The following is a 27147-nucleotide window of genomic DNA, read 5'->3' on the forward strand; positions in this document are numbered from 1 at the left end:
ACCACAGTGGACAACCCCAGAATAAAGCAAGTGTACACACAGTACATTCATTTCTTTTCTGACCCACAAATCAGAATACATTATGTAACATGAAGACCAAATCCTTGAGCCCCCACCACAGCCATGTCATTCTTCCTGAAGCTTTCCTTCAATGTGGACAATGGCTACTTGGAGGGACTAGTGCGTGGCTTGAAGGCCGGGGCGCTTAGCCAGGTAGCCTCAACCTGGTGCAGTGTGAGATGCTCGAGCACCTGAAGCTGCGCCTGCAAAACACTATGGCAACTTCCTGGCCAATGAGGTGTCACCACTGACAGTGTTTCTCATTGATGACCAGCTCAAGGAGAAGATGGTGGTGGAGTTCTGCCACATGAGGAACTGCGCCTATGAGCCACTCGCCAGCTTCCTGGATTTCATTATTTACAGCTGCATGATTGACAATGTGACCCTAGTCATCATGGGCACACTGCACCAGCGCTCTATCGCTGAGCTCATGCCCAAGTGCCACGCACTCTGCAGCTTTGAGCAGATGGAAGCTGTGAACATTGTGCAGACACCTGCCGAGCTCTACAATGCCAGTCTGGTGGACACGCCCCTGGTGGCTTTTTTCCAGAATTGCATGTTAGAGCAGGACCTAGATGAGATGGACATCGAGATCATCCACAACAAGCTTGACAAGGCTGGAGTCTTTCTACAAGTTCTGCACCATGCTGGGCGGGACCACAGCCAATGCCATGTGCCCCATCCTGCAGTCTGAAGCAGTCCACTGCGCCTTCATTATCACCATCAATTCCTTTGGCACAGAGCTGTCCAAAGAGGACTGTGCCAAGCTCTTTCCACACTGAGAGCAGCTATACCCTGAGGGCCTGGCCCAGCTAGCTTGGGCTCATGACTACAAGCAGGTGAAGAATGTGGCTGACCACTACCTGGAGTACAGACTGCTTTTCAAGTGCGTGAGCAGTAACTCTGGAGATAAGACCTGGGAGGATCGATTCTTTGAGCACGAGGTGTAACTGAACAAGTTGGCCTTCCTGAAGCATTTCCACTTTGGTATCTTCTATGCCTTTGTGAAGCTCAAGGAACAGGAGTGTTGCAACACTGTGTGGATTGCTGAGTGCATTGCCCAGCACCACCACGCCAAGATCAATAACTGAACTGCATCCCATCTTCTAGCATCCTGGCCTAGGGCTCCCCACAGGTGTGTGTCTGTGTGTGCTGGAACCAAGGCCATGGCTCACAGGCCTGCCCTGGGGGAAGCTGCACATTGTCCTAGCAGCTTCCCTGCTCTTCTCAGGATACTCCTGGGCCTGAAAGGGGCTGGGTACCTGCTCCCCCCATCACGGATAGACCAAGTCCCCCTCCAGATCAAGGAGACCCCCTCAGCTCTGTTACAGCCACTGATAGGTCTGAAAAGCATGTGGTCAGTTTTGTGCCCCTTCCTAACCTGAGAACCCCTGGGGGCAGCGTGAGCCTCCTCTCCCCTCTGTGGGTCACCCCTAGAGCCTTGAGGAAGCAGTGTGTGTGTCCTTGAGGTGTGGGGGAGGTAGCTGTGCATATCCCATTCTCAGCTCTGCCCTTTGAACAATAAACTGCCCTCTCAAAGGAAAAAGAAAAGACCAAGTACTTGACATCAGAGCTCTCTGGTACTCATGTAGTTGCTAAACATAGAAACACAAATGTTCACACAAACACACACACACACACACACATCCAGCACAACTATCCAGTCCCTTGCAAGACAGGCCCCTTGCACCTCTTGAGCCACCTATTTTTGTTGGCTTCTACTTGCACTACAAACATTCAGCTGCAGTCAGCCTCCAAGCTATTCTTGTGGTCCTTCCTGCCCTTGCCCCTTTCCTTGAATGAGTGATGATTCTGGAAGAGATCAAGGGGCTGGGCTTGGGAGAGGGAGCAGTAAAGGAAACTTTAGGGCTGGTCAGAATCTGGCTTAGCAGAGAAAAGATAGGTTTTGGAAAAACACAAACAATCCAATTGGAAATCGGGCAGAGGATATAAGCAGACTTTCTCCAAAGAAGACATGCAGATGACCAACCTGTACATGAAAAGATGCTCAACACTACTAATCATCAAGAAAATGCAAATAAGAACCATGAGATACCACTTCACACCTGTTAGAATGGCGTGTTGGAGAGGACGTGGGGAGCAGGGAGCCCTGTGCACTGTTGGTGGGAGTGCAGATGGGTGCAACCTCTGTGGAAAGCTGTGTGGAAACAGGTTCCTCAAAAAGTTAAAACTAGAACTACCGTATGACCCAGCAATTTCACTTCTGGGTATATTCGGTCAAAGAAAACAAAAACACCAACTAGAACAGGTAGGCACCCCCATGCTCACTGTAGCATTACTCACAATAGCCAAGACACGGCAGCAGCCTAAGTGTCCACTGGCAGATGAAAAGGGTACAGAACATGGGTACCCACACACAGCCATATTATTCAGCCATAAGAGAGAAGGAAATGTTGCCCTTTGCAATAACATGGATGGACCTTGAGGACATTATGCTAAGTGAAATAAATCAGACAGAGAAAGACACATCTCACTTATATATGGAATCTAAAAAGAAACCCAGAATACAAAAACAAACAAACAAAAACACCCTCAGCTCATAGACACAGAGAACGGACTGGTGGTTATCAGAGGTGGTGAGGGATGATAGATGGGTAGGGGTGGGTGAAATTGGCAAAGGGGATCAAAGTTACGAACTACTGCACACCGTACACTAATATGTTGTAAGTCAATAAAACCTGAAAAAAAGTTGGGGCGGGCTTGGACTATCTCTTCCCAGTTCAGACCAAGGTGTTTGAGGGGCAGGAGTTGGTGGCCCTGAAAGGGAACTGGTCATCCAGTCTCTTCAACCCTCGGCAAAACCCCTCTACCTGGCATGGCAGAGGCTGTAAGTTCATTATAACAAGTGGGAAGTGGGGGTCAGGGGCTTGGCTCAGAGTGGGTCCAGGGCAGGTGGACAGATATGGATGCAGGTGCACACACAGCACGCAGACCCACACTGTGTTCATGAGAGACACAGACTCACACACACAGGTGCATGACACCCACACAGAGACACGGGGGCACAGATGCCAACTCCGTGCGCGTACACTGACCTGCCACACCCTCTCACAGAGCTCCCTCTGTCCCCTGCCCACAGCAGCAGGGCCGGACCCTCACCCAAGAGAGCAGAGCAGGGGCAGGTGGAAGCCTGGGGCTCCCCGTCCTCAGGTGTATTGGTACGGGGCAGTGATATTCAGGTGGTGTGTTGCAGCATACTGCATGTCACAAAAATTCTTAAAAATCGACGATCTGAAGTTTTGATATTGGGCTGTTTAGTTGGGGGCACGGACCTCTTTTCCCTCAGATTATCAGATAAAAATATGACAACAGCCAGCACAACACAAGCTGTCTGGTGTGAATGAATCAAGATTATACCTATTTTTTGTCAGATTGGCAGAAAATCTATTTTTTAGTGTGCTGCAGAATTTTAGTGATTATTTTATATGTGCCACGAGGTGAAAAAGGGTGAAAGTCACTAGTGTAGGGTGGGGAGGAGCTGGTGTGGGTCAGGCTCGCTGGAAGGAGCAAGCTCAGAGGGTGTGGGGAGACGGCGGGGGTGGGTTAATCTTTGGGCAAGGAGCAGCTGGCCGCAGGTGTGTGTGTGCGCGTGCGTGTGTGGGCAGCAGGTGGAGAGCGCAGGAAACAACCCATCACCTGGTTGGTCTGGTGAGCAGACGCGTAGAACCAAGGCGGCGGTCCCAAACCCTGGCAAGGCTGTTCAGCACCCAGCTGGCTCTAAGTGTTTGTGGAGCTGCTACTGAACGCCAGGCCATGTGCTTCACATGCTTTAGTTAACCACAGACTCCTACAGGAGAGACAGGACCGTCACCTGCTTCCTTGGGTGGAGGAGGAAACAGTGACTCTGATGGAGGACACTGGTGGAATCTCTGCCCTGGGTGCCAAGCCCCAGGCCTGAGTTCTCCACACGGCCCCAACCCAGGGAGCCGTATTATGAGTGGACGTCAACTGAGTCAGAAAAGGGTGCTTGGGGATGGAGTTCAGACACGAGGGAAGGGAGCCTGGGGTTTGAAGCTCAGGCTGCTAGCTGGCTCTGCGCTCAGCAAGCCCCTGTGACCTCTGTTGTGGGCCACAACCCTGGCCATGCTGTCCTCTGCTTGTGCCCTGCGACAGACCAGCTTCCCCGGTTACAAGCTCTTCTATCTCCCCAGATCCTCTCTTCTAACGTCTCTTGCCCCCACCCGCCTGTACGTTTGCCTTCATGCTGACGGTGGCTGGCCCTCAGCAGTTCTCCTGTCACTTGGTGGGTGCCCAGTAAATATCTGGTGAAGTCGGAGTGCAGTTATTTTGAGGTAATAATAGAAATATGGTAATATATATGCTTCCATCTCTGTGGTTTATGTTTCATGTTTTTCCCCTCTTTTTTACATATTTAAAAATTTTTTTGGAAAAAAGGAGAATGTCTTCCACGATTGCCGCCCACCCTTGAGCTCGCGATGCAGGGCGAAACTGAGGCCAGGTAAGACTCCCATCTGCAGCTGGGCAAAGGGCTCAGCTGGCCTGTTTTAATCGAAGAGAACAAGAGCCATGTGAAGTTGAAAGCACACAACAGAAAGCGGAGAAGTTGAAACAGTCACTGTTCTAGGTTTTCCCGTAAAGAGCCTGGATGAACTATCTACACCTGGACAGCATTACATCCATTTTTTAAGTAACAGACCTCGTCTCCGGGCAAAGATGGTGGAGCTTTTCATTGACTATGTTCAGCCCATCTGGTAGACTTGTCCAGATTGAATATGCTTTGGCTGCCGTAACTCGAGGAGCCCCTTCAGTGGGAATTAAAGCTGCAAAGGGTGCGGTATTCACAGTCGAGATGAAACAGAAATCCGTTCTGTATGCAGAGCAGAGTGTACACAGAGCGGAGCCAGTCACCAAGCGTGAAGTGTAGGCCCAGATGACAGAGTGCTTGTGCACAGCGACACTCTCTTGTTTACTAAGCACCCGTCCCCACAGCACGGCTGGTACACAGCGTGGCTTCTGGAGTGCGAGCGTACGCCCAGCCAGGTATGCTGGAGTTACTGGAGTGGCCGTACCAACTTGTGGTTGGCATGAGGGACTGACCGCACTCACTTCTGTCAGATCCCTCAAAGCCTCCTTTGCCTGGAAAGCCGTAGCAACGGGAAAGAACTGTGTGAATGGGAACATTTTCCTTGAGAAAATATATAAGAAATATCTAGAACCTGAGGATGCCACTCACACAGCCAGACTAACCCTACTGGGAAGCTCTGAAGGGCAAGTGACAGACGGTGACACAGAAGCTGGAACCGGTGGTGCAGCTGGACGCCGGAGGTTTCTTCCACCTGAACCGGCTACTGGGCTGCCCTTGCTCAGTCACGAAGTGACTGAGAATCCAGAACTTCAGATCGTCTCTACACGTGAACAGGTCTGAAGTATGTTTTGTTCTGCAAACTTTTTGCACACTTATTTCTACATGATTTAATGGATCCATGTTTTTCATATGACAGTTATAAATTGTAATAAACTGTTATATCCAAGTGGTGGGGAGAAAATGCAGACAACTGTAATTGAACAGCAATAAAGTAATAAAAAAACTGTTATACCCAATAAAATGAAATAAAATAAAATAAAAAGTAACATACCTATTGCCAGTTGGGTACTAGGCTCATCGAGGGGTTCGGTTTGTAAGGTATAAATGTCTAATCACTATGTTATATACCTAAAACTAATACAATATTGTATGTCAATTGTAACTGAAACATAATTTAATAAAAAAGTAACATGTCTGAAAGAAATGAAAATAGGCCCTCTCAAAGGTTTGGATACTTGAATGCTCAGAGTAGCTTTGTTTGGAAAAGCTAAAAATTGGGAACTTTTCAAGTGGCCATCAGCAGGTAAAGGAGCACGCAAGCTGTGGCGTACGCTTCTGACGGAGCACTACTCAGCAACAAAAGGGACTTGGCCAAATGCTAAAGCAGGACTGGATGTCAGAATAACTGCTGAGTTAAAGTGGCCACACAGAAAGAACCCATACTGTATCGCTCTGTCTAGAAAGTACTAGAATTCTGGAAAATTCTAGGAAATGTGAACTTTTGTCATTGCAGTGACAGCAGACCAGTGGTCACCTGGGGCCGAGGTGGGAACGGGCGGGGGTGGAGGAGACGTGAGAGAAGGGCACCGGACGCTTTCGGGGCTGGCGGGGGGGGGGGGTTCCTCACCTTGACTGTGGTGATGGGCTCATGGATCATACATGTGGTAAAACTCACCAGACTGCACACTGTGTGCCATTTGTGGAATGTCAGTTTGGTCTCAAGTACAGCTGTGAGAACAAATAACACATCCACATCAGAAAATGATTTGAAAAAAGGAGAGAGGAACAAGAGTGATTGTCCATTATTTCCATGGTGCGCCGAAAAGGATTTCAGTGTGTCAGGCTCTTTCAAAGCATCAGTGATCTCAGGTTAGCTCTCAGAGATAGGTGTTCTCTCCCCTCTTTTGTAGATGAAAAAATTCAGGACTCAGAGAAACCCAGAAACTGAGCCTGAGGCCACCCAGCCAGTGTGCTGGGTCCCAACCACCGTCTCTGAGCCTAGCCTGGGCCCCTCCTCCACCTTCCTGTCCTCTCTCCTTTCAGGAATGCTCTTCTGAAAAACTTCAGCCTGCTTTGGTAACACTGTTGGCAAAGGACTTTGGTCACTGACCAGTGAGTAGTTATTACTGTGTCACCCACATATTTGCTGTGAGCCTTGGGGGAGCCAGGGCATGGAGGACGGAGGTCCACAGGGCAGTGTACAAAGGTGTGGTACCAGAAGGGCTCCCACCCCTCAGCCCACACCACCTGAACGGCAGGACCTGCCTCCACCCACGCCAGCCCTCCACACCCCTCTCTTCCAGGAATCCTCCTTCTCACTTTCAGCCACCCTGACGATGTGACCTCCCCACCCCACCCCAGCCCAGCTGTGGCAGGAAGCCGAAAGGGGAGGCCTGTGTCCTCACAGACCCTCACTGGGGACTGAGGGCCTGCAGGGCTGAGGAATGCTCTGGTCTGAAGGTTCAGGGCCTCCATTCTCACCATCTCTGGAGTCAAGTCTGAGCTCCGGGCCCCGGTCACTACAGAAAGGCGTACAGAGGCGGTAGACCTGTCTTGCCAGGGTGGACAGAGAAGCCAGGACAGACTGAGCTGGGAGGCCCGAAGGAAGTAAGGGTGCCCACAGCAGGGTGAGCACGTTGGAGTGAATTTACGGCGCACTGTGATGTTCTGGGTTCTTCCCTACCGAGCCCTAAGATATTGTGGGCAAGCAGAGCCTCAGCCGCATGCATGTCCCCTTTTCTTCGGCACTGTGGCTTATAGGTGGTAAGCACTCACCAAGTGCTTGAACTTACTGCCTAGCTGAGACAGGTGGCACTTACCTGCCAGAAAGACACTGCCTGGAAGAGAAGGAGATCTGGGGAGCAAAGGAGACGTTGCTAGGGTGAGAGGCTGGGCTCAGGGAGAGGAGAAGTTGAGGGTAGGAGTCTCGGGAGAGCGCGCACTGACAGCGAGGGCCAGAAAGCAGGATGTCCCTCTCTGTGATCTCTGATCTCTCTCACTGCAGAGCCAGCCAGGCCCCTGGCTCCTGGGCTGCCTTGCTGTGTGGGGAGGGAGGCAGGCGGGCAGGCTCCTTCACACGTTTGGTTGGACAGGTTTCTCACTGAAGGAGAGCAAAGGCGGCCAACCCTGGGCATGCGCTGGAGAGTGTGCTGTGGGGCTGGGGTGTTGGCCTGAGTGATTCAGGGCAGGTGCGGTGCGGAGGCCTCCACCCCTCCACCCAAACTCTTGGGCAGGTCACTGACCCTGATCACCAAGGAGAAGCTAATAACACCTGTCCCGGCTAATTAACAGATTTCAGAGCTTGATGAGATCAAATGGCGTCACAGTGTGAGGGTGTGGCAATGTCAGATGTAAGTGCAAGGTGTTATGTGTGACCATTGTCAGGGTTAGCACTGAGGACTGATGTGATTTCCTGGCCTCTCCATTCCTTCCCTCCCTCACACAGGGATCTGCCTGATGGAGACGCCCACCAACCCTCCCCCTCCCCCACCCCTGCCCCTTGCACCACTCAGAGTAGCTCATTAACCCGCTTCTGAGAAGTTCTCTCCCTGTCCCCATGCTCTTGCCACACCCTCCTTCCTCCTAAATCACAGGTGGCGAACACAAGGCCCGTGGACAGAATCCGCCCCTCCACCTTGTTTCATCCTGCCCGGCACCTTGTTTTTACCAGGCGGCAGGGCCGAGCTCTCGCTTAACTGTTAAGGAGTAGTTACATTTATACAGTCCTAAAATTCCATTCGGCCCTTTGAAGGCAACCTGGAGACTGATGTGGCCCCCGGTGGAAATGAGTTTGACACCCCTGCCCTAAATTGACCGATTGTGCAGGTTTGCCTAGAATTGAGGGTTTCTAGACGCAGGACTTACAGTTAAAATGGGGTCAGTTCTAGGCAGACTGGGACAATTGATCACTACGCTGCCCTCTCCACCCCCAGGCTGCTTCCTCTTCCCTGTGGTGAATATGGTATCCCAGGCATTTCAATGTCTGTCTGCCTCTCTCCCTCTCTCTCATCTTAGTTGCCCTTGCCTGCCTCGAAGCCTCTAAGCCAGGGCATGCCACCCAGAGATGGGCCATGCCACCCCTGGCCAGTCCTTCCATCTTCTCAGTGGGGCCGGCCAGCCCTCACCAATCAATCCCTCAGCCTCCTGTTGAGCTTCTGTCCCCTGTACACCTCAAAACTGTGCCAGATCTTTTCCTTATGGCAAGAAGATGTAACCCCACCCCTTACCCTCCATGGCCTTGAGAGGCCTCTGGGATGAGCTTCAAGGGGGAAGAGAACCTGTCTGTCTTGAGCCAACCCTCTCTGCCCACCCAGAGGAAGGCGCACCCAGGACACACATGGCCAAGCCCAGCCCTCTCCCCACATCCATGAGGTTCCGCAGGCCTGAGTCCTCAATGCTGGGTGGGCCCTTCCCCTCCCCACGGTGCCCACCCTCAGCCATGCTAATACTCTGGGCCTCCTGCTCACTCCTCCCTAGTCCCCCACTGCTCTGCCTGGCCCACACCCCTCCCTCCAGGCTCTGGACACAACTTCCTTCCTGTGTGCTTCCCTCCACCTCTGCCCCACTCCCCCATGTCCTACCTGCTTGACCCATTCTGGCACAGCCTCCTCAGACCCTGCTGTAGAACCTCCACCGAGCTCCTCTTGGACCACTTGGACCACTTTACTCCCAGGATCTGCCTTTCAGCGTCCTTCTGGGCTGGTCTGCACCTTCCTAACCCAACATTCTCTTACTGGTCAGAGCCGCCACCACTGTCCCCGCTGCACCGACAGGATGCCTTCTCACTGCCATCCCTTTGCTGAGTCTTGCTGATCCCTTTAAAGCCCCTATCCTGGAAAACCGTCTTCCTCCACTGGCCTGGTATTCACAAGTGCCTCTGAGGCAGAGCTTGGGTGTTCACTTCCTTGTTCTGTAGCCTCAGCCAGGGAAAGCACATAGTAGGTGTTGCTACTGTCAAGGACAAGCCCTGATGGGGGCAGCACTTGGCCTCTGGTGTGGATGGCTCTGGGAACAACAATCTGAGTCATCTTTGCAGCTAGCAAGAAACAAAAAGTCTCCTACAAGAGAGACCCCAGGCATTCAGTGCCACACAAGGGTTCACCTCCCAGTGCTGAGCACAAGGCTGGAAAGTGCTAGAGGCCCCAGCCCTGGGTGTGGCCTGGAGAGCAGAATGGAAGAGTAGGTCCCCAGACCAGTTTCACTCTGCTCCCTGATACCCCAAAGGGCTTTGGGCCTGTCCTGCCCCAGCATGCGTGCTCTTGGGAGAGGTGGGGCACAGACTTAGTCTCTGGGACCTCGAGCCTGCCCAGACCGTGTCCCTCTGGCCCCATCTCATGCCCTCTGAATCTTCCCCACCCTGGGCCAGGCCTGGCCTGACCTGAGAGGCCTGCACATACTCTGGTCAGTAGGAGTTAGCACAGCAGTTTCTTGAGCCGGGAATGGCCACGGTGGGTGCAGGGCTCACTGGAGGGAGTGGGTTTGTAGGAAAGGAACACTGTACTTTAAACTGCCTTCTTGCTCCCTCCCATTTAGAGGGCTGCTGCCTAGTAGCTGGGATCTCATGCAATCCAGCTTTGCTCACCCTCTTCCTCAATACTCATCTGCCCACCCAAACCTGGAAGTGGAACCAGTGACCGCTAAGGGCTAGGCCATGGTCAAAACGAATGGTTCCCAGGCATTGGGATGTGAGCCTGGAACTGAGCCTGGTGGGATCCAGAGGCAGGTGAAGCTCAGGGACTGCTTCCAGGAGCGCCAGAGCTGCCTGGAAGGACATGGCAGCCAGAGCCTGGATTTCAGAGGGGACAGGGCATGGGGGAGGTGGGCAGGCAGGGAAGACNAGTGGAACCAGTGACCGCTAAGGGCTAGGCCAAAACGAATGGTTCCCAGGCATTGGGATGTGAGCCTGGAACTGAGCCTGGTGGGATCCAGAGGCAGGTGAAGCTCAGGGACTGCTTCCAGGAGCGCCAGAGCTGCCTGGAAGGACATGGCAGCCAGAGCCTGGATTTCAGAGGGGACAGGGCATGGGGGAGGTGGGCAGGCAGGGAAGACTCCCTGCAGGGAGTGGGGCAGGACCTCTGGCCCTGCAGGGTTAGCTCGGCAGGGAACCGCATGAAGGAAGGCATAGCAAGAACGCCCAGGGGATCTCCCCCACCAGGTCACAGAAGGTCTCCTTATCCCAGGGCCTAGAGGTCTTCAGTGTGTTCCCCCACAGGCTGGCAGGGGGCAGCCTTTGGGGTGCCTCAGAGGATGCTGTGATGGTAGCAACCAGAAGGTGGCTATCGCAGTTACCTGAGGCAAGAAGAAAACTATTCTGAGCTTTACTCTGGGTCACACGTTGTTCTAGAATCTAGATACCTATGGATGTTACCGGGTTACTTCATTTCTTCTGCCAATGATTCATTGACGTAGGTACACCTCATTTGACAGATAAGGACCATGTAAGGACATGTTAGGATGTTACTTAAATCCACACAGCCAGTGAGGGGTGAAGTCAATTTGGAATCCAAGACTCCACTCTGTCTCATTCTATGACAAGGGCGGGAATGCTTCTGTTTAATGACCAGCCATCCTCAGGGGCAGCTGTTCTGGAAACAGTGAGCAGGGTCTGAGCAGCGCAGGCTCCATGGGAGGGGCCACCGCGAGGTCTCTGCTCCCCGGCTCCGCGTGTGGTCCCGAGGGTCTTTCCTCCCGTGCACCCTTCCCTCTTCTTCTCTTTCTCAACGAGGATTTCCAGACTTGCTGCCATTGTGTCCTCAAGGTTCGCTCTCGGTCTGGACCTTGGACCCATGATACCTTCCTAAGGGGAAAGATATGACCTGAGAAGTATCAGGGCACCTGGTAGGTTTGGGGGGGTGGGGAGAGTGCTGGCCAGGGAAGGCAGGTGCCCTGCTGGCTTCTAGTCTCACCTGTGCTTCAAACAGGCTGTGCAGCCTAGGCTGATGGGGCCACCTTTCTGGGCCTCCTCATCAGTAAAATTAGTCTGGAACTGTGTAACTTCTCCAGCGGAGGTGGGAGGTTTATGGAGACTTGAGGTAGCAGCCGAGTTGGAGAGCAGAAGAGAAGGGGAGGCCTCTCCCACCCCCAAAACGGGCTTTTGTAACTCTGCTGCCCCTAGTGGTGGCATGGAGTAACAGACAGGGGCTCACCGCGAACACCATACTGGTGGTCTCCCTGCCTCCCCCAGACAGCGGCCTTCACCAGCCACCGCCTACCTCAGGGCTGCATGCATTCTGGGTGAAAGAATGGCAGTCACAGCCTGTACATAAGATACCCACAGCTGTGCCCAGGGTTACATGGGGTATTCACTCATGTGTTCATTCTGCAAGTGGTAGAGGGAGGGTCTGCAGTTTGCAGGGGAAGCTAGAGGTCCTGGGTACACCATCTCTGCCCTCACAGAGCCCCTGTATGGTGGGACAGCAGACTCTGCAGCAAACAGGAGAACATGGGGGCTGCTCTAAGGTGTGACATTATAACACGTGGGAGGCACATGGTCAGACAATGCGGGGCCCTGTCTCACTCTTGGCTTGTTCTGGGCACATGGGCCTCGCAGCCTGCTGGGCTTCGAGGCCTTGTCACTAGGTCAGTGGAGTCTCTCCCCGCAGACCCTTCCAGAAGAGCTGGGTCACCCTCCCCGTAGGATGGCTGATTTCTTCCTGTGCCTCCTGTGCCCCTGGCTGGGAATGGGACCGAGGGGGACAGTCTCAACCCTGCAGCCTATTCTGTCTCTACCCTTCCTGCTAAGGTCTATGACCTGGGTCCCCAACGTGACAGAGAACGTTCGGTGTCAGCTGCCTCTCCCCTCCTAGGCCAGTGCTCTGCGGGCCTCCCAGCCCCAACAACATGGCGGGGCAGAGGCAAGTGATGGGGAGCTTGACTGCCACCCACCAGAGCCCTGTGCCTGGACCTTGGGGGCTCTGCAGCCTGTGGGGGGCAGCGTATGGGGAGGGTGGGGGAGCGAGCATGTGCGAGAGAGAGGCCCAGGACGAGAAGCCCGGGTGAGTCACATTGCTGGGGAAGTAGATGAGTCTGACTCAGCGGGAACATCCGGCAGGAAAGGAAGACAGGGAGCAGTGGCGTTTCCAAGCAGGATGGGAACTCCGGGGCCTCAGAGACGGGGTGTGGGGTCAGGGGTGCTGTGTGAAGGTCTGGCCGGGAAAGAGGTTAAATGTGGTGAGATGGGGAGGGTGGACAGGAAGGGGTGGTTCGAGGTGAGCAGAGGTTAGGTCTCTGGCTTGACTGGGGAAGACAGGGAGGGCAGCGGGCTTTTTGCTCCCAAGACAGAAGGGGACCAGTCCTCCCGTGTAATTAGGGAAACTAAGGCCTGGTCAAGCAGGGATGTAGGGCATGCAGGGACCTCTGACCCCCTCAGGCCACAGAGGTCAGGGCTCTGTAACTGCTGAAAGAGACCCCAGGTGCTCCTGACACAGCAACACCACCCCTCCTCCCAGCACCCCAGGCCCCCGGGTCCCAGAGGCTCCCCGGGGGGCCTCCAGGTCAGCTGCTCCCTCAGCAGAGGGACCAGCCTTAGCCGTACAGGGAAAGTTCAGGGAGGAACTTTCCCAAGAAAGTTTGCTTCCTTTCTCTGGGTCAGAGGGGCTGAAAGGGCTGGCCCCAGAGAGCGAGGCTGGGAAGGGCCCCGAGTTAGGAGCCTGAGGAGGAAGGCTGGTGACCAGCTGTGAACTGTGGTGGCAAAGGTCCTTCACCCCATTCTAAAGAGAGACACGAACAGCTGAGCATCCCAGGGGTGGCTGTACTTCAAAACACAGGAAAGACAACGTTTAACCTAAAGGAGTAAATGACTAATGATGTTATTTTAGGTACGAGGTAGTATTCGGTAGCATAGGGGAAGTGAGCTTCTTAATCCCTTCAAATAATTTTAACTAGGGCTGGTAAAGAGAGTGAGGGGAGGCTTGTCTAAGGGGGGCACCCTCAGACCAGGGAGCTGGATAGGCTGGGTCCTGTAGGCCCTCTCTACTAATGGGAGGGGCAACAGCCTACCCTGGCTGCCCCTCTGTCTGCAGGCAGGCCCAGACTGGGGTCTCGCAGGGGCACAGGGCCTGGGGGAAAGCAGGGCCTTGGGCAGCCAGGGCCCCTGTGTCGGCTCACCCTGCCAGGGAGAGGACCCTGTTGGTTTGTCTGGGGACACTGGGGCAGGGCAGGCAGAGGTGCTGGGCAGGGCCAGCTGGCTGCCGGTGCCCTGGCCCTTGCCCTCTGAGAGTGGATGGGTGGGGGCAGCGGCCAAGGCGTTCCTGGCTGGGAGCCCAGAGGAGTCTTTTGTAATCACAACATGATCTCGTGTGCTGAGCAGCGAAGCCGGCAGGGAGAGGCCGGCAGAGGCCTGGCTCCGGCAGCTCCCGAGTCCCTCCTGCTTTAGCTCCCCCAGGCTCCTCTGGAATTCTCTTCGTGCCCGCTGTTGCCATGCACTCAGCTGTGAGTGGCACCTCACCCTTGGAGGGCTTCTTGGGGCTGGGAGAAGGCCGGGACACCAGGAAGCCATACTCTGGGAGCAGCTGGGGACAGCTGGGCCTGGGAGGAAGGGGGCTGCGCCTAGGAAGCAGGGGGCTGGTCAGGGGCATTGGTGGCTGGGGCACCGGTGACAAAGGAGACCCTGCAGGCAGAGAGGGAGGGACCTAGGCCTCCCTGGATTTGGCTCTCTCCTGTGCCCACTGTCAGCAGCTCACTGCCTGGAGTGGCTGGGCCCCTGGGAGCGGCTCTTTCCCACGGGCTGGGCACAGGGCTAAGGAGCGGGGTCCAGGGCCTGGGAGCTCAGCATGGATCAGGGGCCTCTCTTTTTACTGTGGTTTTGGGCCTGGGAGCCAAAGAGCTCCCTCCTCGACCTCCCGAATCCCCTGGCAACTTCCCAGTCACGGCAGGTTCCGCTGCCAGAGCCATTTATAACTCCCATTCTGGGCTGTGCTCGGTGGTGGAGCTCCCTGGAGAGCCGGGGGAGGGGCAGCCTGCTGCTAGGAGCTGTGGGCCTGGGTACGGAGGCCCTGACCTGAGCCCACGAATGCAGAGTGATGGCAGGCAGGCCTCGTGGGGTGGGGGCTCAGGGCCTTCTATGTGTCATCTCCTCTTTGGACCTTAGCGCTGGGTCTGGGGTATGTTCTTTGGGGGGAAAGAATCTGGTTGGGAGGGAGAGTCTGGGCACTGGTCAGGGATGATCCCAGCAGTCAGGAGCTTGGGCCCTCTGCCCTCTGCAGGGGCCTCATGGGGCCGAGTCCCTGCTGAGCGGGCAGGAAGAGAAGGATGCAGAGCTGGACCGGAGAATAATTGCCCTTCGCAAGAAGAACCAGGCCTTACTCCGCAGGTACCAGGTGAGTGGGCCGTGCTGGGGGCTGGGAGGGCCTACGGGTCTGGCACTGCACACCCTGGTGTGCTGGTCTCTCCCTGTGGGCTCAGCCTGGGGATGGGGTCAGGGTGGGCGTGGTCCATCTCAGAGGCTGTGTGGAGGGTCTTGGGGACTCTGTGATGCGGCGTCTCTGCCCCTTGGTGTCCCACCGGTGTCTCTCTGTGTAGGCCTGTCGGCGTCTGTGTCTCTGTGCCACTGGGGGGGCCATGGCCCGTGCTGACCCCCAGCCCTCCCACAGGAGATCCAAGAAGACCGTCGGCGGGCGGAGCAGGGGGGCAGGGCTGTGACCACGCCGGAGCTCCTCCGACCTGACGGCCTTACCATCACCATCAGCCAGGTTCCCGGTGTAAGCCCCACCTGGGAGATCAGGCAGGGTGGCAAGGTGTCCACCCATGTCGGGGGTGGACAACCACTTCTGCTTCTCTGCTTCTCCCACTTACAGTTCTGGGGTACTTTCCAGCTCCCAATCTCATGCAGCCCAGGCCACCATTGTCCCACCACCCTCACAGGGCCACAGTTGAAAGGCCAGTGGAGGGTAGGCTCCTTGTACCCTTTTCCAGCCCCACCGCCCTGTACACATGCCTCAAAGCACAGGCTACTCCTGAACCCCAAACCCCAGGGCTCAGAGAAACGGGGCTGAATGCTAGCCACAGTGGGTGAGGGACAAAGTCCCATTGTCTGAATGCTCTGGATTTCCCTGCTCAGAGATGACGGGTCACTGTGGCATTTTGGGCCTCAGGGTGGCCCTCGGCCTGGATAACCTAATGCCACTGGCATGTGAACGCCCAGCTTCACTGTGGGCAGTCGGCTTGTCTGTGGGCATTCCAGGGAGGGCCAGGCTGAAACTGGCCTTAGGAACCACCCAAAGGACCCAGCCCCCAGCTCCTGGCCACCACTTCCCTTGTTCTGCAGGAGAAGCGGGTGGTCAGCCAGAACTGGGCAAGGAGCACCCGTGGGCCTGGAGCGGCCGATGAGGTGCTCACGGATGAGGAGCTGGAGGACCACACAGACACCTTCTGCTTAGGGGAGCGGGTGGAGCTGGCTGTGACCATGGAAAACAAAGCTGAGGTGAGCAGGGAGGGTGTGGGAAGCCCAGGTGCCAGGTGTGCACCCTCTTCCCCCCCAGCTCGGCCACACTGACCTTACTCACCTCCCCCAGGCCAAGCGGATCGTAAGTGAGAAGCACACCAGAGCAAGAAGCCAGGGGGCAGAAGGGCCTCCTGGAGAGGCCTTGGGTCAGAGCTGCTCCGTGCAGATGGGTGTCAGCTTGGATTCTACACGAAAGGTATATCTTTAAGAGGGGATGAGGGCATGAATGTGGCGGTACCCATTCAGGGGAGGCCAAGAAGCTGAGTCACATATGTCCCCCGTCTGTGGGGACATGCCCAGGCAGCCCCAGCAAGAATTCCTACCCCTTCTTCCTTTCCTGGTCCAGCCCCAGCATTGGGTGGGCCTTGCCCCAAGAGACAGGGTAAGCCAGAGGTGTGGTCCAGCTCCTTACCCTACCTGGACCTCTGGTGACAAGTGGGTGGGGACTTTGGGTGGAGCCAGGAGGGTGCAGAGGACTGGCCCCGTGCCAGGTCCAACCTCTAGGTGGCAGCAGTCCCTGGTCCTGGCTGTGGCTCACAGCTGCTGGGCGCCCCCCACCACCACCACCACTAGGGCCTGGCCACACCCCCTGCAGCAGCCCTGTGGATAGGTGTTATTATTATCCCCATTTTACAGACGAGGAAATGATACACAGAGAGGTTTAGTAACCTGCCCAAAAGACACAGCTAGCAAGTGGATGGAAACTGTACCCATGGCAAACAGCACATTAGAGATGGAACACATGGAATTTTTAGATGGGGACAGCAAAGTCTTGAGAGAAGAAGGGGTCAGTAGACTCTGGATTTCCATTCCAAACCCAGGGCTCTTTCTAATTCTACCCTGTGGTGCTGAGTGTCTTCTCCTGGCAGGGTGCCCGGGAGCCCCGGAGTCCAGGCCTGGTCCCCGGCTCAGCTCCCCACCCGCCAGTGTGGGGAGCCCTGGAGGGGGACTGGGACTATGCTCAGTGGAAGCAGGAGCGGGAGCAGATTGACCTGGCCCGCCTCGCCCGGCACAGAGATGCACAGGGTGACTGGCGCCGCCCATGGGACCTGGACAAGGCCAAGTCCACGTGGGTGGCAGGGCTGGGGGGCTTATCGGGCCGACATGCTGTGGGGCTTGGGGTAGGGCTAACTGGGGTGCTTCTTGGAGGGCTGGTGGGACCCTCCCCTGGGTGGTGAGGGTCTGCCTGGGCCTTTGGGTCAGGGTGCTGTGGAGGCACTGGGTCCCCCATCTTGCTTGGGCCCACCATCTCCCTGCTGCCCTCCGTTCTGGGGCTGGGGTTGGGGGAGGTGGTGGTGGTGTGGGTCTTGCCACAACCTCTGTGCTCCCTGCGCTGGCAACCTGACTACCCTCTCTGTCTCCACAGGCCGCAGGGCTCCAGTAAACCTCGGGAGGAGGGCCGGGGCAGGGCGGGCAGCGCCAGGGGTGAGCCAGTGCCCCGCCGCTCCCCTTCCCCTTGGCTTTTTTACCCCTTGCCCCCTCTTCTTCTCTTTTCTCTGCCTCTTGGTTTACCACTCGCTTTCAGAGCTGGAAGGAAGCCTGGAAGGACGTCTTCCTTCCTCCCCCTTGGTGTCAGAGGAGGGCACCATGACCTCCCTGTACACCCTCCAAAACCACAGCTTCTGCCCAGGGTTCTGACCCCAGAACGTGTGGGGAGAAGGCTCGTGGGGAGGTCTGTGCTGGGGTCCCATGGCGTCGTTGGTTCCTGGGGGGAGAGCCCCCACATCCTACCCGGCCTGTTGGAGGAGCAGAGCTCTGCAAACTGCTTCTCCCCTTATTTTACACACGGGGAAGCTGGCGCTGGAGAGGCTGGCCAGTCACTCAGCCAGGAGTGGTATCGCCAGCCCAGGGACCCTGCCCACCTGCTCTCCAGGCCAGGGCTTGATCTGGGGGCCAGAAAACCCTCCACTGGACCAAGAGAAGTACTGACAGCTTCCTGGCCCTGGAAAAACCAGTGTTCCTACTCCAAACTGGTGTTTGGGTCCTTTGCCACCCCACACGGTGCCCTTTTCCTTTGCTCCACTTAGGTCCCAGGAGCCACCGGAGACTGCAGCCCCCACCATTGCCCCCTGATGGCAAAGGTGAGTTGGGAGAGAAGGAGGAGCAGGGTCCCATGAGCTGGTGCAGGGGCTGCGCTGCTAAGGCCCTCTTCTCTCCTTGATTCGTGGACCATTTCTTGCAGGTGGTACTACTCGGGGTGGGCAGTCTAGCAGATCCTTGGTGGCGCCAGCCATATGCAGCAAAGCTCGAGGGACGGATAGGCTGACTGGCAGGGCCCGAAGGTAACAGGTGGCAGAGGGCAAAAATCAGGGAGGCATCTGGGATTCCTGATTGGCTGGCCCTCCTTTGCTCCTGGGAGTTGAGAACCCACACTGGTCTGGTACTGCTGGTCTGGAGCCTGCGCCAGCCCTCCCTGGTGCCTCTTCCCCCTGGTTGACTGCTGACTGCTGCCTGGGGGCAGGTTAATAAGAAGCAGGGAGAGGCCATCAGCACGGGCCGCGGCAGCAGCTGCAGCAGCAGCAGCAAGAGCCTGGTGCCCAGGGAGGTTGGTGGTAATTACAGCAGCTACCTTCCCCCGGGAAGTCAGGTGCCTTTCTCAGGCAGCGCAGGCAGGGACATGCCTAGAGTCTCCACAGAACTCAAGGTGCTTCGGGCTCAGCACAAACAGCAGCTTGGGACCTGGGCTGGGGCTAAGGAGGGCAGTGTTCAGAGAAAATGGCTGAATTTGGGGAGCAAGTTGGGCTGGAAGGGACGCATCCAAGAGCCCTGTTCCGGCTCTGATGCTCCTGAACTCTGGGAAATGTAGGCCACCGACTGTGGTGCTGGTGATGTGAAGCTGGGTGGGTAAGAGCGGGGCCTGCTGTGTGCTGTGTTTCTACAGGTGGGAGACAAAGGAAGAGAAGGAGGAGGTGGAGAGCCCAGAGGTGGGTACTAGGACAGAGAGTGGGGCGGGCTAGGGACACGAGCCCTGGATTTGCCAGCCAGCAGGGCCAAACAATCTCTCGTTTCAGGGAAGTCAAAGCACCGGCCAGACTCTGAATAAGAAGGAGCATGCACAGACACAGAACAGGATGGAGCAGGGCAGGCCCCCGAGTGCCCCAGCAACCAGCCCAGCTCTAGCATCCCTGGAGGGGCCAAAGGGGGAGTCAGGAGCTTCAATAGCCAGTCCAGTCCCTGGCTCTCCACAAACCTCTGACTTGGTTCCCCTTGACCTCTCTCTAGGAGGCACCAGTAGCCCTGGGCCTGGGAAGAGTGTGGGTGTGCTCAGTCCAAGGCCTGGGGCCCAGGAGAGCCCGGTGTCCCCGTCAGATGGTTCTGAGCAGCCCCTGGGGTGGGAGGTTCCCCAGGCTGAGCAGGAAGTCCAGACTTGCTCTGAGTCACAAAGAGGAACAGGGCCCTTAGAACCCAGAAAAGACGGGCCTGAAAAGGCTGGGGCCCAGCAAGGTTTGGCACCACGAAGCCGGCCCCCCAGAGGAACTGGCCAAAAATTGAGGGGCAGAGGAGGTGTGAGGGGCAGGATGGGGGTCCCTGGCCCTACAGGGAGATGCTGAGCAGAGCTCCTGGGAGCAGAGGGACCAGGCTGGGGAGAGGAGGAGGGAAGAACACAGTCAAGAGCCTTCTTTGTGATGGGCATCTTGTTGCTGGTGGCTTGTGGCAGTCTGGCTGTATGGTTTGGCAAATTCTCTGACCCGGTGACATTGTGAGGGCAAGGAGCTGTCCTTCCCTGCACCTCATGGGCACACACCTCCGTGTACAAGTGTGTTTGCACCTGCAGGCACAGCCCCAGGTGTATTCCTGTGCCATACCTTGTCTCCGAGGCTGGTAAGCCCTGTCTTGCTTGGGTCTACTGCTGCCTAGGCCAAAAGCTTCCCCCACCTCTGCCATCCTCCAGGGCAAGAAAGCAAGGCTGAGAAGCACTGAGCCCCTGGCTTGCGTGGCCTCCCTTTCCAGCTGCCACCTCCCAGCTCCTCAGGTGCAGGCAGCCTCAGCAGCTGGCACGGCCAGGCCAGGCCTAGGCCCTTCCTCACCTCTGCCTTGCACCCAGGTGCCTCACAGCCCCAGACTCAGGATGGCCAAACCAGGGGAATCGCACCAATCAGCCAGAAGCCTTCTGCCTTTCTGGAAGAGGAGGCTGAAGCCTGGAGAAAAGGAGGCCACAGTCAGCAGGGGCTGAGCTAGGGCCAGAGGAGCAGAGCTAAGGTCTGCCCTGGAAAGGCCTCCTCTCTGAAATGGGGTGGGGTTGGGTGGAGAGGAGACAGCCTCCTCTCCCTACAGTGGGTGGGGGCTTACCATCAGGGAACCCCATCACCACACCAGGTCAGACATTGAGTACACCCCAAATGGGGGTCAGGGAGCAGTCCTGCAGCCCAGGGTCATTTCCCGTCGCCTCCTACTTCCTCTCCCCACACCACCTTGTTGAACTGTGGTCAGGCAAAAGCAAAGACTCGGGCAGGGTCTGAGAGATTAGAAATGGCGACTCCAGCTAAGCAGGGCATCAGGACTTGTCTTTCCCACTTACGTCTCCATTCCTGCCCCTCCTCTGAGGCCCACCATCTGGTGAATTATCCAGACTCTGCATAAGCTGTGGCTTCCTCTCAATTCAACAAACACTTCCTGAGCACCCACTACCAGCAACGCAGCCAGAGGGCAATGGTGACTTTGCCAGCAAGAGGGAGGGCAGAAGCCCAGTCACTGGGCAGATCCAGGCAGCAGAGCAGGGGCCGTCCTTGGCTGTGAGTGCCCGACAGGGGACAGGGGCTGGGGATGGTGGTAGCAGCCCAAAGGGAGCCATCCTACCTCTGCTAGCAAAGGCAGGTGCCCCTCCCTCTCTCACTGTGTGCACCCTTTGCCCCAAGCCCTTGCCTGGATCTCCCCATGTGGCCCCCTCTGCTCTCCTCCCCTTCGGTCTGCAGTGGTTGCTCCTGTCTGCTGATGGTGCCTCCCTAGGTTCTCTAGGGAGTGTCCAGATTGTCCCCCGGATTTCTCCACTGTCGAAGTGAGGCCTTAACCATGGGGTTGCAGCCTGGGCTTCCTCACTGGCTCTCATTCCACTCGCCCCAATGATTCAGGAAGCGTGAGGAGGGGATCAGATTGTTTAAAGCTGTGCTTCTCACATGTGAAGGTGCAGAGTAATGTGGATTCTCATTCAGTAGGTCTGGGGTGGGCTTGAGAATATGCATGTCTACTGCTCCTCCAGGTGATGCTTATGCTGCTGGTGCCCGGACCACGCTTTGAGCAGGAAGGGTTTGTACCAGCCCACGCGGAGGGCTGGGGCAGAGACAGACGACACTCTCACAGCTTGTGGCTGGCTATGCTGAGGATGGGGCAGTGCTGCCTCCGCTGGTGGGACCCTCTTGGCTTCAGAGCTGGGTGGGAAACTGAGGCAGCTGGGAAGATGCTGGAGAGGCCAGTGAGTGGTGGTGCCAACTCTAGAGAAGTGAGAAAGAGTGGGGTAGAGTGGTAGAGAGCGAGAAAGCTGGCTGGGATGAAGGGCAGCGGGTGGAAGAGCTTGGTGTGGGGTTGGTCAAAGGGATCTTGGAAAGACTCGGGAACATCCCTGTGCGTGCGAGAGGGAGACCCCTGGGACATGAGCAGGCAAGGATGAAAGAGTCCCAGTTCAAATCTTCTTCTTGCCTTCCAGTCACACAAATACGGCTTCAGGGCACGGCTCTGGTTTGGCACCCATGACTCCCCAGGATGGGCCTGGGGCGGAACAGGTGCAGGCAGGGCCCTTGACTGCAGGTGTTTCCAAAAATAACTGTGGCCGAGGACTCAAATTCTAAGATTCAGAAACTGCTACCAACCCCCAACACCTCCAACTGCACGGATGCTCTGACAGAGCTCTGATTCGGCCCTCGCAGCAGGACATAATCTAGAGAGAAAGCTGGGCAGAAGGGAGACGGAGAGATAGGGCTTCTCTCCCTGCGGGGAACGTTCAGAAGGACCTTAGGAGAAAGGATGTCATAGGAGCCACTGGGGCCTGGAGGGAATGAAGACTGGTACAGGACATCTTCACTGGAGGAAGATTATAGGGCCAGGCTGGTATCTCTGAGCTTTAATTTAAAAAAAGGAAGCCCTTCTTCAGACTAAAGGGAGCCAGCAGCCACGGGGTCACCCCTCCTGCTCCTGGGTGGAACCAGACATGGAGCAGCAGGGAAACATGGGGAGACACCCCGCCACAAACCTTGGGGTCATGCAAGGCTGTTCTTTTCTCTTACTGGATCCTTCCTTTTGGAATCCCTTCTCCTCTCCCAACTAACAAACAAAACTGCTAGAAAAGTTAGGGAGTTTTTCACGAGGTGTGCGTATCAGGAACCCAGGCACAGAGCTGAAGGAACAGAGAAGGGAGGGCACAGGAGGCAGCAGGAAGCCGGTAGGGAGATGATAGCTTTACCGAAGGCTCCAAACAAGGAGAGCGGAAGAGGCAGAAGGCACCCCTGCCCGGGCCCAGATCCCTTCGCAGAGGGGAGCAGCAAACGGCATTGCAAGGGAGGCGAGTTTCCTGAGGATAAGCGTGGCAGCGTGGCACAGGCACAGGTCCTAGAATCCGACAGACTGAACCTGAATCCTGTTTGCCATCTACTAGCTGGATGACCTTGGTCAATTTGAGCTCAAAAAGCCTCAGTTTTCTTATCTGCAGCGTGGGGCTAGTAATACCTTGAAGGATTGTTCGGAAAATGAAAGCTAAGTATATGAGAAATATGCCTGGCACACTGTAGGTACTCTATTAACAGCACCCTAAAGGCACTTAGTAAATATCTGTGGAATAAATGAAGTAGCTATTTGGTGTGACCTCTGTCTGCTTTGTTCCCCATCTTTTCCTTTACCTTCTCTTCTAGTCTCATTTTCACTGGGCTCAGCCCACCCTCAGGGAAACAGGGATGGCTTCTGAAGCTTACCAGCGTTCCAGGACCTGCTTTCATGCGGGGAGTCTAGCTGAGTCAAAGCCTCAGGGAGCAGCCCTTCTCTCACAGGGAGGGTTCTTTGTCCCCGCCCACCAGTGGGATCATAAGGATGTCCTAAGCATTTCTGCCTAACTCCACAGGTTGGTTCCCACAGCTCAGAGTGGTTCCCCTTTCCCTCTGTTCACGTCAGTAGGGATCCGAGGAACCTCCACCAGTTTTTACTTCTTTAATGTTGGTTGGGGCATCGTTCTGCAAAGTGAAGGGTCTTGGTCTGATTCCCAGTCGGGATGCATGCCTGGGTTGTGGGTTTGGTCCCTGGTTGGGTGCATGCAAGAGGAAAACCAATCAATGCGTCTCTCTCACATTGATGTTTTTCTTCCTCTCTTTCTCCCTCCCTGGCCCCTCTCTCTAAAAATAAATAAATAAATAAATATTTTTAAAATCTTTAAAAATTTTTTTTAAATATTTATTTATTTATTTTTAGAGACAGGGGAAGGGATGGAGAAAGAATGGGAGAGAAACATCAATGTGTGGTTGCCTCTCATGTGTCCCCTACTGGGGACCTGGCCTGCAACCCAGGCATGTGCCCTGACTGGGAATCGAACCAGCAACCCTTTGCTTCACAGGCCTGTGCTCAATCCACTGAGCTACACCAGCCAGGGCTTAAATAAAATCTTTAAAAAAAATTTCCTTCAGAAGCAAACTCCCTGGTGGAGTTCGCTCATGCCTTCTACTGTTAGGTTTTGCCATCCACAGGAGCAGTATAACTATATTTTCTTACGGTCAAGGGATGGACGAATGAGGACCCCTGCAAGAAGGGGTGCCCCAGCTACGTAACAAGGCACAAGTTGGGTAGGTCTGACCACTGGTTGGCGCTGGTCCCAGTCCTGGCTACAGGGACAGGAATAACAGGCAAAGCTGGTACCAGCCCCCCGGAAGAACAAAGAAAATGGCAAAACCCCCATATCTTTCTATTTTGGGCACCAAGTCAGAGGTGGTCAAGGAAATAAGAGAAACTAAAGACACCAACCACTTCACTGCTGCCTCTTGAGTCATTTATCAGTGCCCACGGGCCCCAGCAAGCATCTCTCTGAGCCTCTGAGCAGGGGTTATCGGGGCTCATGAGGAAGGGCTGACACTGGGGGACCACAACCTCACTGAGGGAAAGAATTCAAGGCTGGAAAAGGCAACAAGAGAAGCCAGCACAAGGCCCAGACTGAGACTGCTTTTCTTCAGCGAGTCTGCTGGCCCACGTCACAGCCTCTCGTTAAGCGTCTACTTGACGCCAGGGGAGTGAAATTGCGCAGACCTGGCAGCCAGAAGGAACGAATGTGGCACCCACAGCTCCTTTTAAGGACCAGCTAGAGGAGCAGCAGGCCCCAGGGAAAGAGGTGAGGCCAACACATCAATACCTTTGTGGGAAGGGGAGGGAGGGCTCTTTCAGGCCTGCCTCCTTCCGAACAAGCTCTCAGGGCAAGTCCCCCTGCAACTAACCAACTGGCGTACTGTAGAAATAACCAACAGTGTGGGCTTTTTCCTCTTTGCTCACCAACTCTGGCAACACAGCATTTCCTTCCCCCCAGTAGGGCAGCCAGCTTCAACCAAGAAAGAGCGTCAGAAGCCTCCCTCAATAATCATCTGTCAAAACAGAAATACCCTAACCCTAACCCCCAGATTTAGAGGGAAAGGTTGGGCAAGCAGTTCTCCAATTTTAGTGCGCATCAGAATCGCCTGGAAGGCCTAGTTGAAACACGGCGCTGGGCTTCACCCTCTGAATCTCTCATTCAGTTGGTCTGAGATGGGGCCCAAGACATGGCATTTCTACCAAGTTGCCAGTGGTGCCGATGCTGACTGACAGTCACAGCGCTGGCGTGATGCTTGCTACCTGCCCCTTCGCATTTCTTTCCGCACATCAGTTTTCCCCAAAGAGACAGACATTCCCTTGAACATATATCTCCTTGTGTGTGTGTGCTGTATCTTTATTCCCAAGGTCGCCCAGCTCTGTCATATCTATTACCACCATTTGCTCTCATGAGGTCCCATTAAGTTAGGAGAAAAGAGAGGAGTCAAGGGCCATATCCAACGGCCACTGCTGAGTCCTCAAGCCTCCTGTGTCCCCAAGAGCATGCTGCCTCCCGCCCAGGTCCCCATGACAGCGTGAGCTGTCTAGGGGCCAGAGGCTGCTGCTGGTCAGGCTGCTGCCCAGGCTGACCCGCAGCTGAGGGAGGAGGTGGCCTCCAGAAGACAGTGTGGGGCGGGGAGGCCTCGACCCGTGACGCAGCACACCACGGAGGCAGCAGAGAAAGGCATATTTAAAAGGAAATCCTTGGTGATCAACACAATTGCTTTTTTGGACAAGTTGGTTCTGGGACTTTCGAGGCTCACTTGGCGTACTATAGACACTAAATAAATAGTTCTTGAATTAATGGTAGTGGCTTATGGAAAATAATCTAAGTTAAGTTAGAATCTTACTGCTGTTTTAACTGATAAGCTATTGCAAAAACAGACTCCTGAAGTTAAGGAAACAGGGCACAACAAGGTCAATTCTTACTGGCATGAACGCCAATTCCCTTTTACGGGGCGAGGCCCACGGGGTAATCCTGAGGTCCGCACGCTAAGAGACAGAACAGAGAAGCTGATCTGGCCCACTGCTCCTGCTGACCAGGTGGTTGGCGTGCGCCGCGGGAGCCGTGCGGTTTCCACACTTAGGATGGAGAGTCTAGTAGAGTCTGGCTATGTGGTAAAAAAAAGTTTTTGTTTTTCTGTTTTTAAAATTAGCTTCTGGAGGCAACAAAGAACGTAATGTAGGTTTTCTGGCAGCAGAAACCCACAGGCCATGTCAGCAAGTAAAACAGATGTGACCAGAAAACTGTTGATGGATCAGGCATTTTCATAGCTCAACATTACACATAGGCCAGGACAGAGGAGACAATGAATGGATCACATATCTTTGTTGCCTCCATTAAGTGCCACATGGAACACAGCTGTGGACTGGTGCCTGCGAAGAACAGGCAGGCCAAGCCCACGTCCCTCAACTTGGAAACAGAAACCGAGACTGCAATGGCCAGTGCCGCTGCGTTTTCCAGGGGTTCTCTTAAGCAGCCATCCATTCCCTTGAACCAGATTGGGGGCTGTGGATGTAGGCTCACAAGTGGATTATGACAGTGACACCACAATGACACAAAGAACAAGTCTATCCAACACAGGGACCAACCAGGTGAGCAGCGAAGACTCAGAGCACCTATTACCACGCCCCGCGTGGAGCTCAGCGCTGGTCCTGTGAAAGGAGCAAAGCCACCGCGGTCCCTCCCTCAACCCAGTGGGGCGGGGGCACTGGAGTACAGCTCTGGCCCTCTCGTTACTGCAGTTGCAATTCCAGAAATATCTCCATTCTCTGCGGACAGGAAGGGGAGAATGATTATTACCCCTTTTAAATAGCTGTGGTAGCCCCAAAGCTCGGGAGCTGACCTTTCAGTTCCCCTTGAAGAAACATGTAGCGACAAGTAGATGCTCTCCACTCAGCATTTCAAAACAGGATATAAATACTCAACTAAACAACACGCTATCTTAGAATTCCCTGGTGAAAACTGAAAAACAAGGTAGACAGAAAATGGCCTCATACTGTGCAGAAATCTAGAGCTCTTAGGAAGAAAAATATTTCTTATGCTTAAAATTTCAGAGAAACACTTCTTCGCACCTCAGCATCCATAGGGGAGAGAAACGATACCCACACAAACTCAGTGTATCCAGCTTGGCCAACTCCTGGCCCATCACCCCCAACACTTCACTTTCCAAAGAGGATTATCTCTTCCTTCAAACCCAGGCTGTCAGGGAATAAGCAGCCGTGGTAACTTCTAATACAAGCAAACACCCAGAAATTATTCTGGCGGTGCAGGTAAAAAACGGTTGAAAGTAACCCCCTTTGCACAAACCTCTCCTTCCTGGCTCAAAAGCCATGGACAATTTTGCAGCTAATTTCTAACCCTTGAAAATAAAGCTATTCAGACCACTGCTCCCCACCAACTGGGCCCTGTTCTGTGAACAGTGCTCTTCTCATCAGCCAGCAGGTGCCTGCCACACACATGGCTGTATGGGTCCACCGCGTGAAGCCTGGTGCAGCTGCAAAAGCCGCAGGTCACTGGCTACAGAAAGGAGGGACTGACTAGAAGAACCTT

At 55.1% G+C, this 27147-nt stretch overlaps 1 protein-coding gene and 2 pseudogenes across 2 annotated transcripts; all 3 read left to right on the forward strand.

Annotated features, from left to right (window-relative positions):
• The first annotated feature begins 123 nt into the window (after window positions 1–123).
• LOC118993539 (V-type proton ATPase subunit d 1-like) lies at window positions 124–1151 on the forward strand (annotated as a pseudogene).
• A 3366-nt stretch (window positions 1152–4517) lies between these two features.
• Window positions 4518–5467, forward strand: LOC118993533 (proteasome subunit alpha type-2-like; annotated as a pseudogene).
• Window positions 5468–13919: 8452 nt separating this feature from the next.
• On the forward strand, window positions 13920–22859 carry CCDC9B (coiled-coil domain containing 9B). Of its 2 annotated transcripts, none has more exons than XM_037056083.1 (11): window positions 13920–14056; window positions 14830–14943; window positions 15217–15324; window positions 15891–16046; window positions 16138–16263; window positions 16937–17136; window positions 17434–17492; window positions 18095–18148; window positions 18250–18349; window positions 18949–18991; window positions 19079–22859. In XM_037056083.1, exons 1-11 carry the CDS (start codon window positions 14045–14047, stop codon window positions 19616–19618), a joined length of 1512 nt encoding a protein of 503 aa, XP_036911978.1. In that variant the 5' UTR covers window positions 13920–14044; the 3' UTR covers window positions 19619–22859. The 2 variants fall into 2 exon arrangements, with proteins under 2 accessions (XP_036911978.1, XP_036911977.1); XM_037056082.1 differs by lacking the exon at window positions 13920–14056 and adding an exon at window positions 14496–14727.
• Window positions 22860–27147: the final 4288 nt, after the last annotated feature.

Source organism: Sturnira hondurensis, unplaced genomic scaffold, assembly GCF_014824575.4.
Source record: "Sturnira hondurensis isolate 20B ecotype Veracruz unplaced genomic scaffold, ASM1482457v3 Scaffold0008782, whole genome shotgun sequence".
NCBI classification, from domain to species: Eukaryota; Metazoa; Chordata; class Mammalia; order Chiroptera; family Phyllostomidae; genus Sturnira; species Sturnira hondurensis.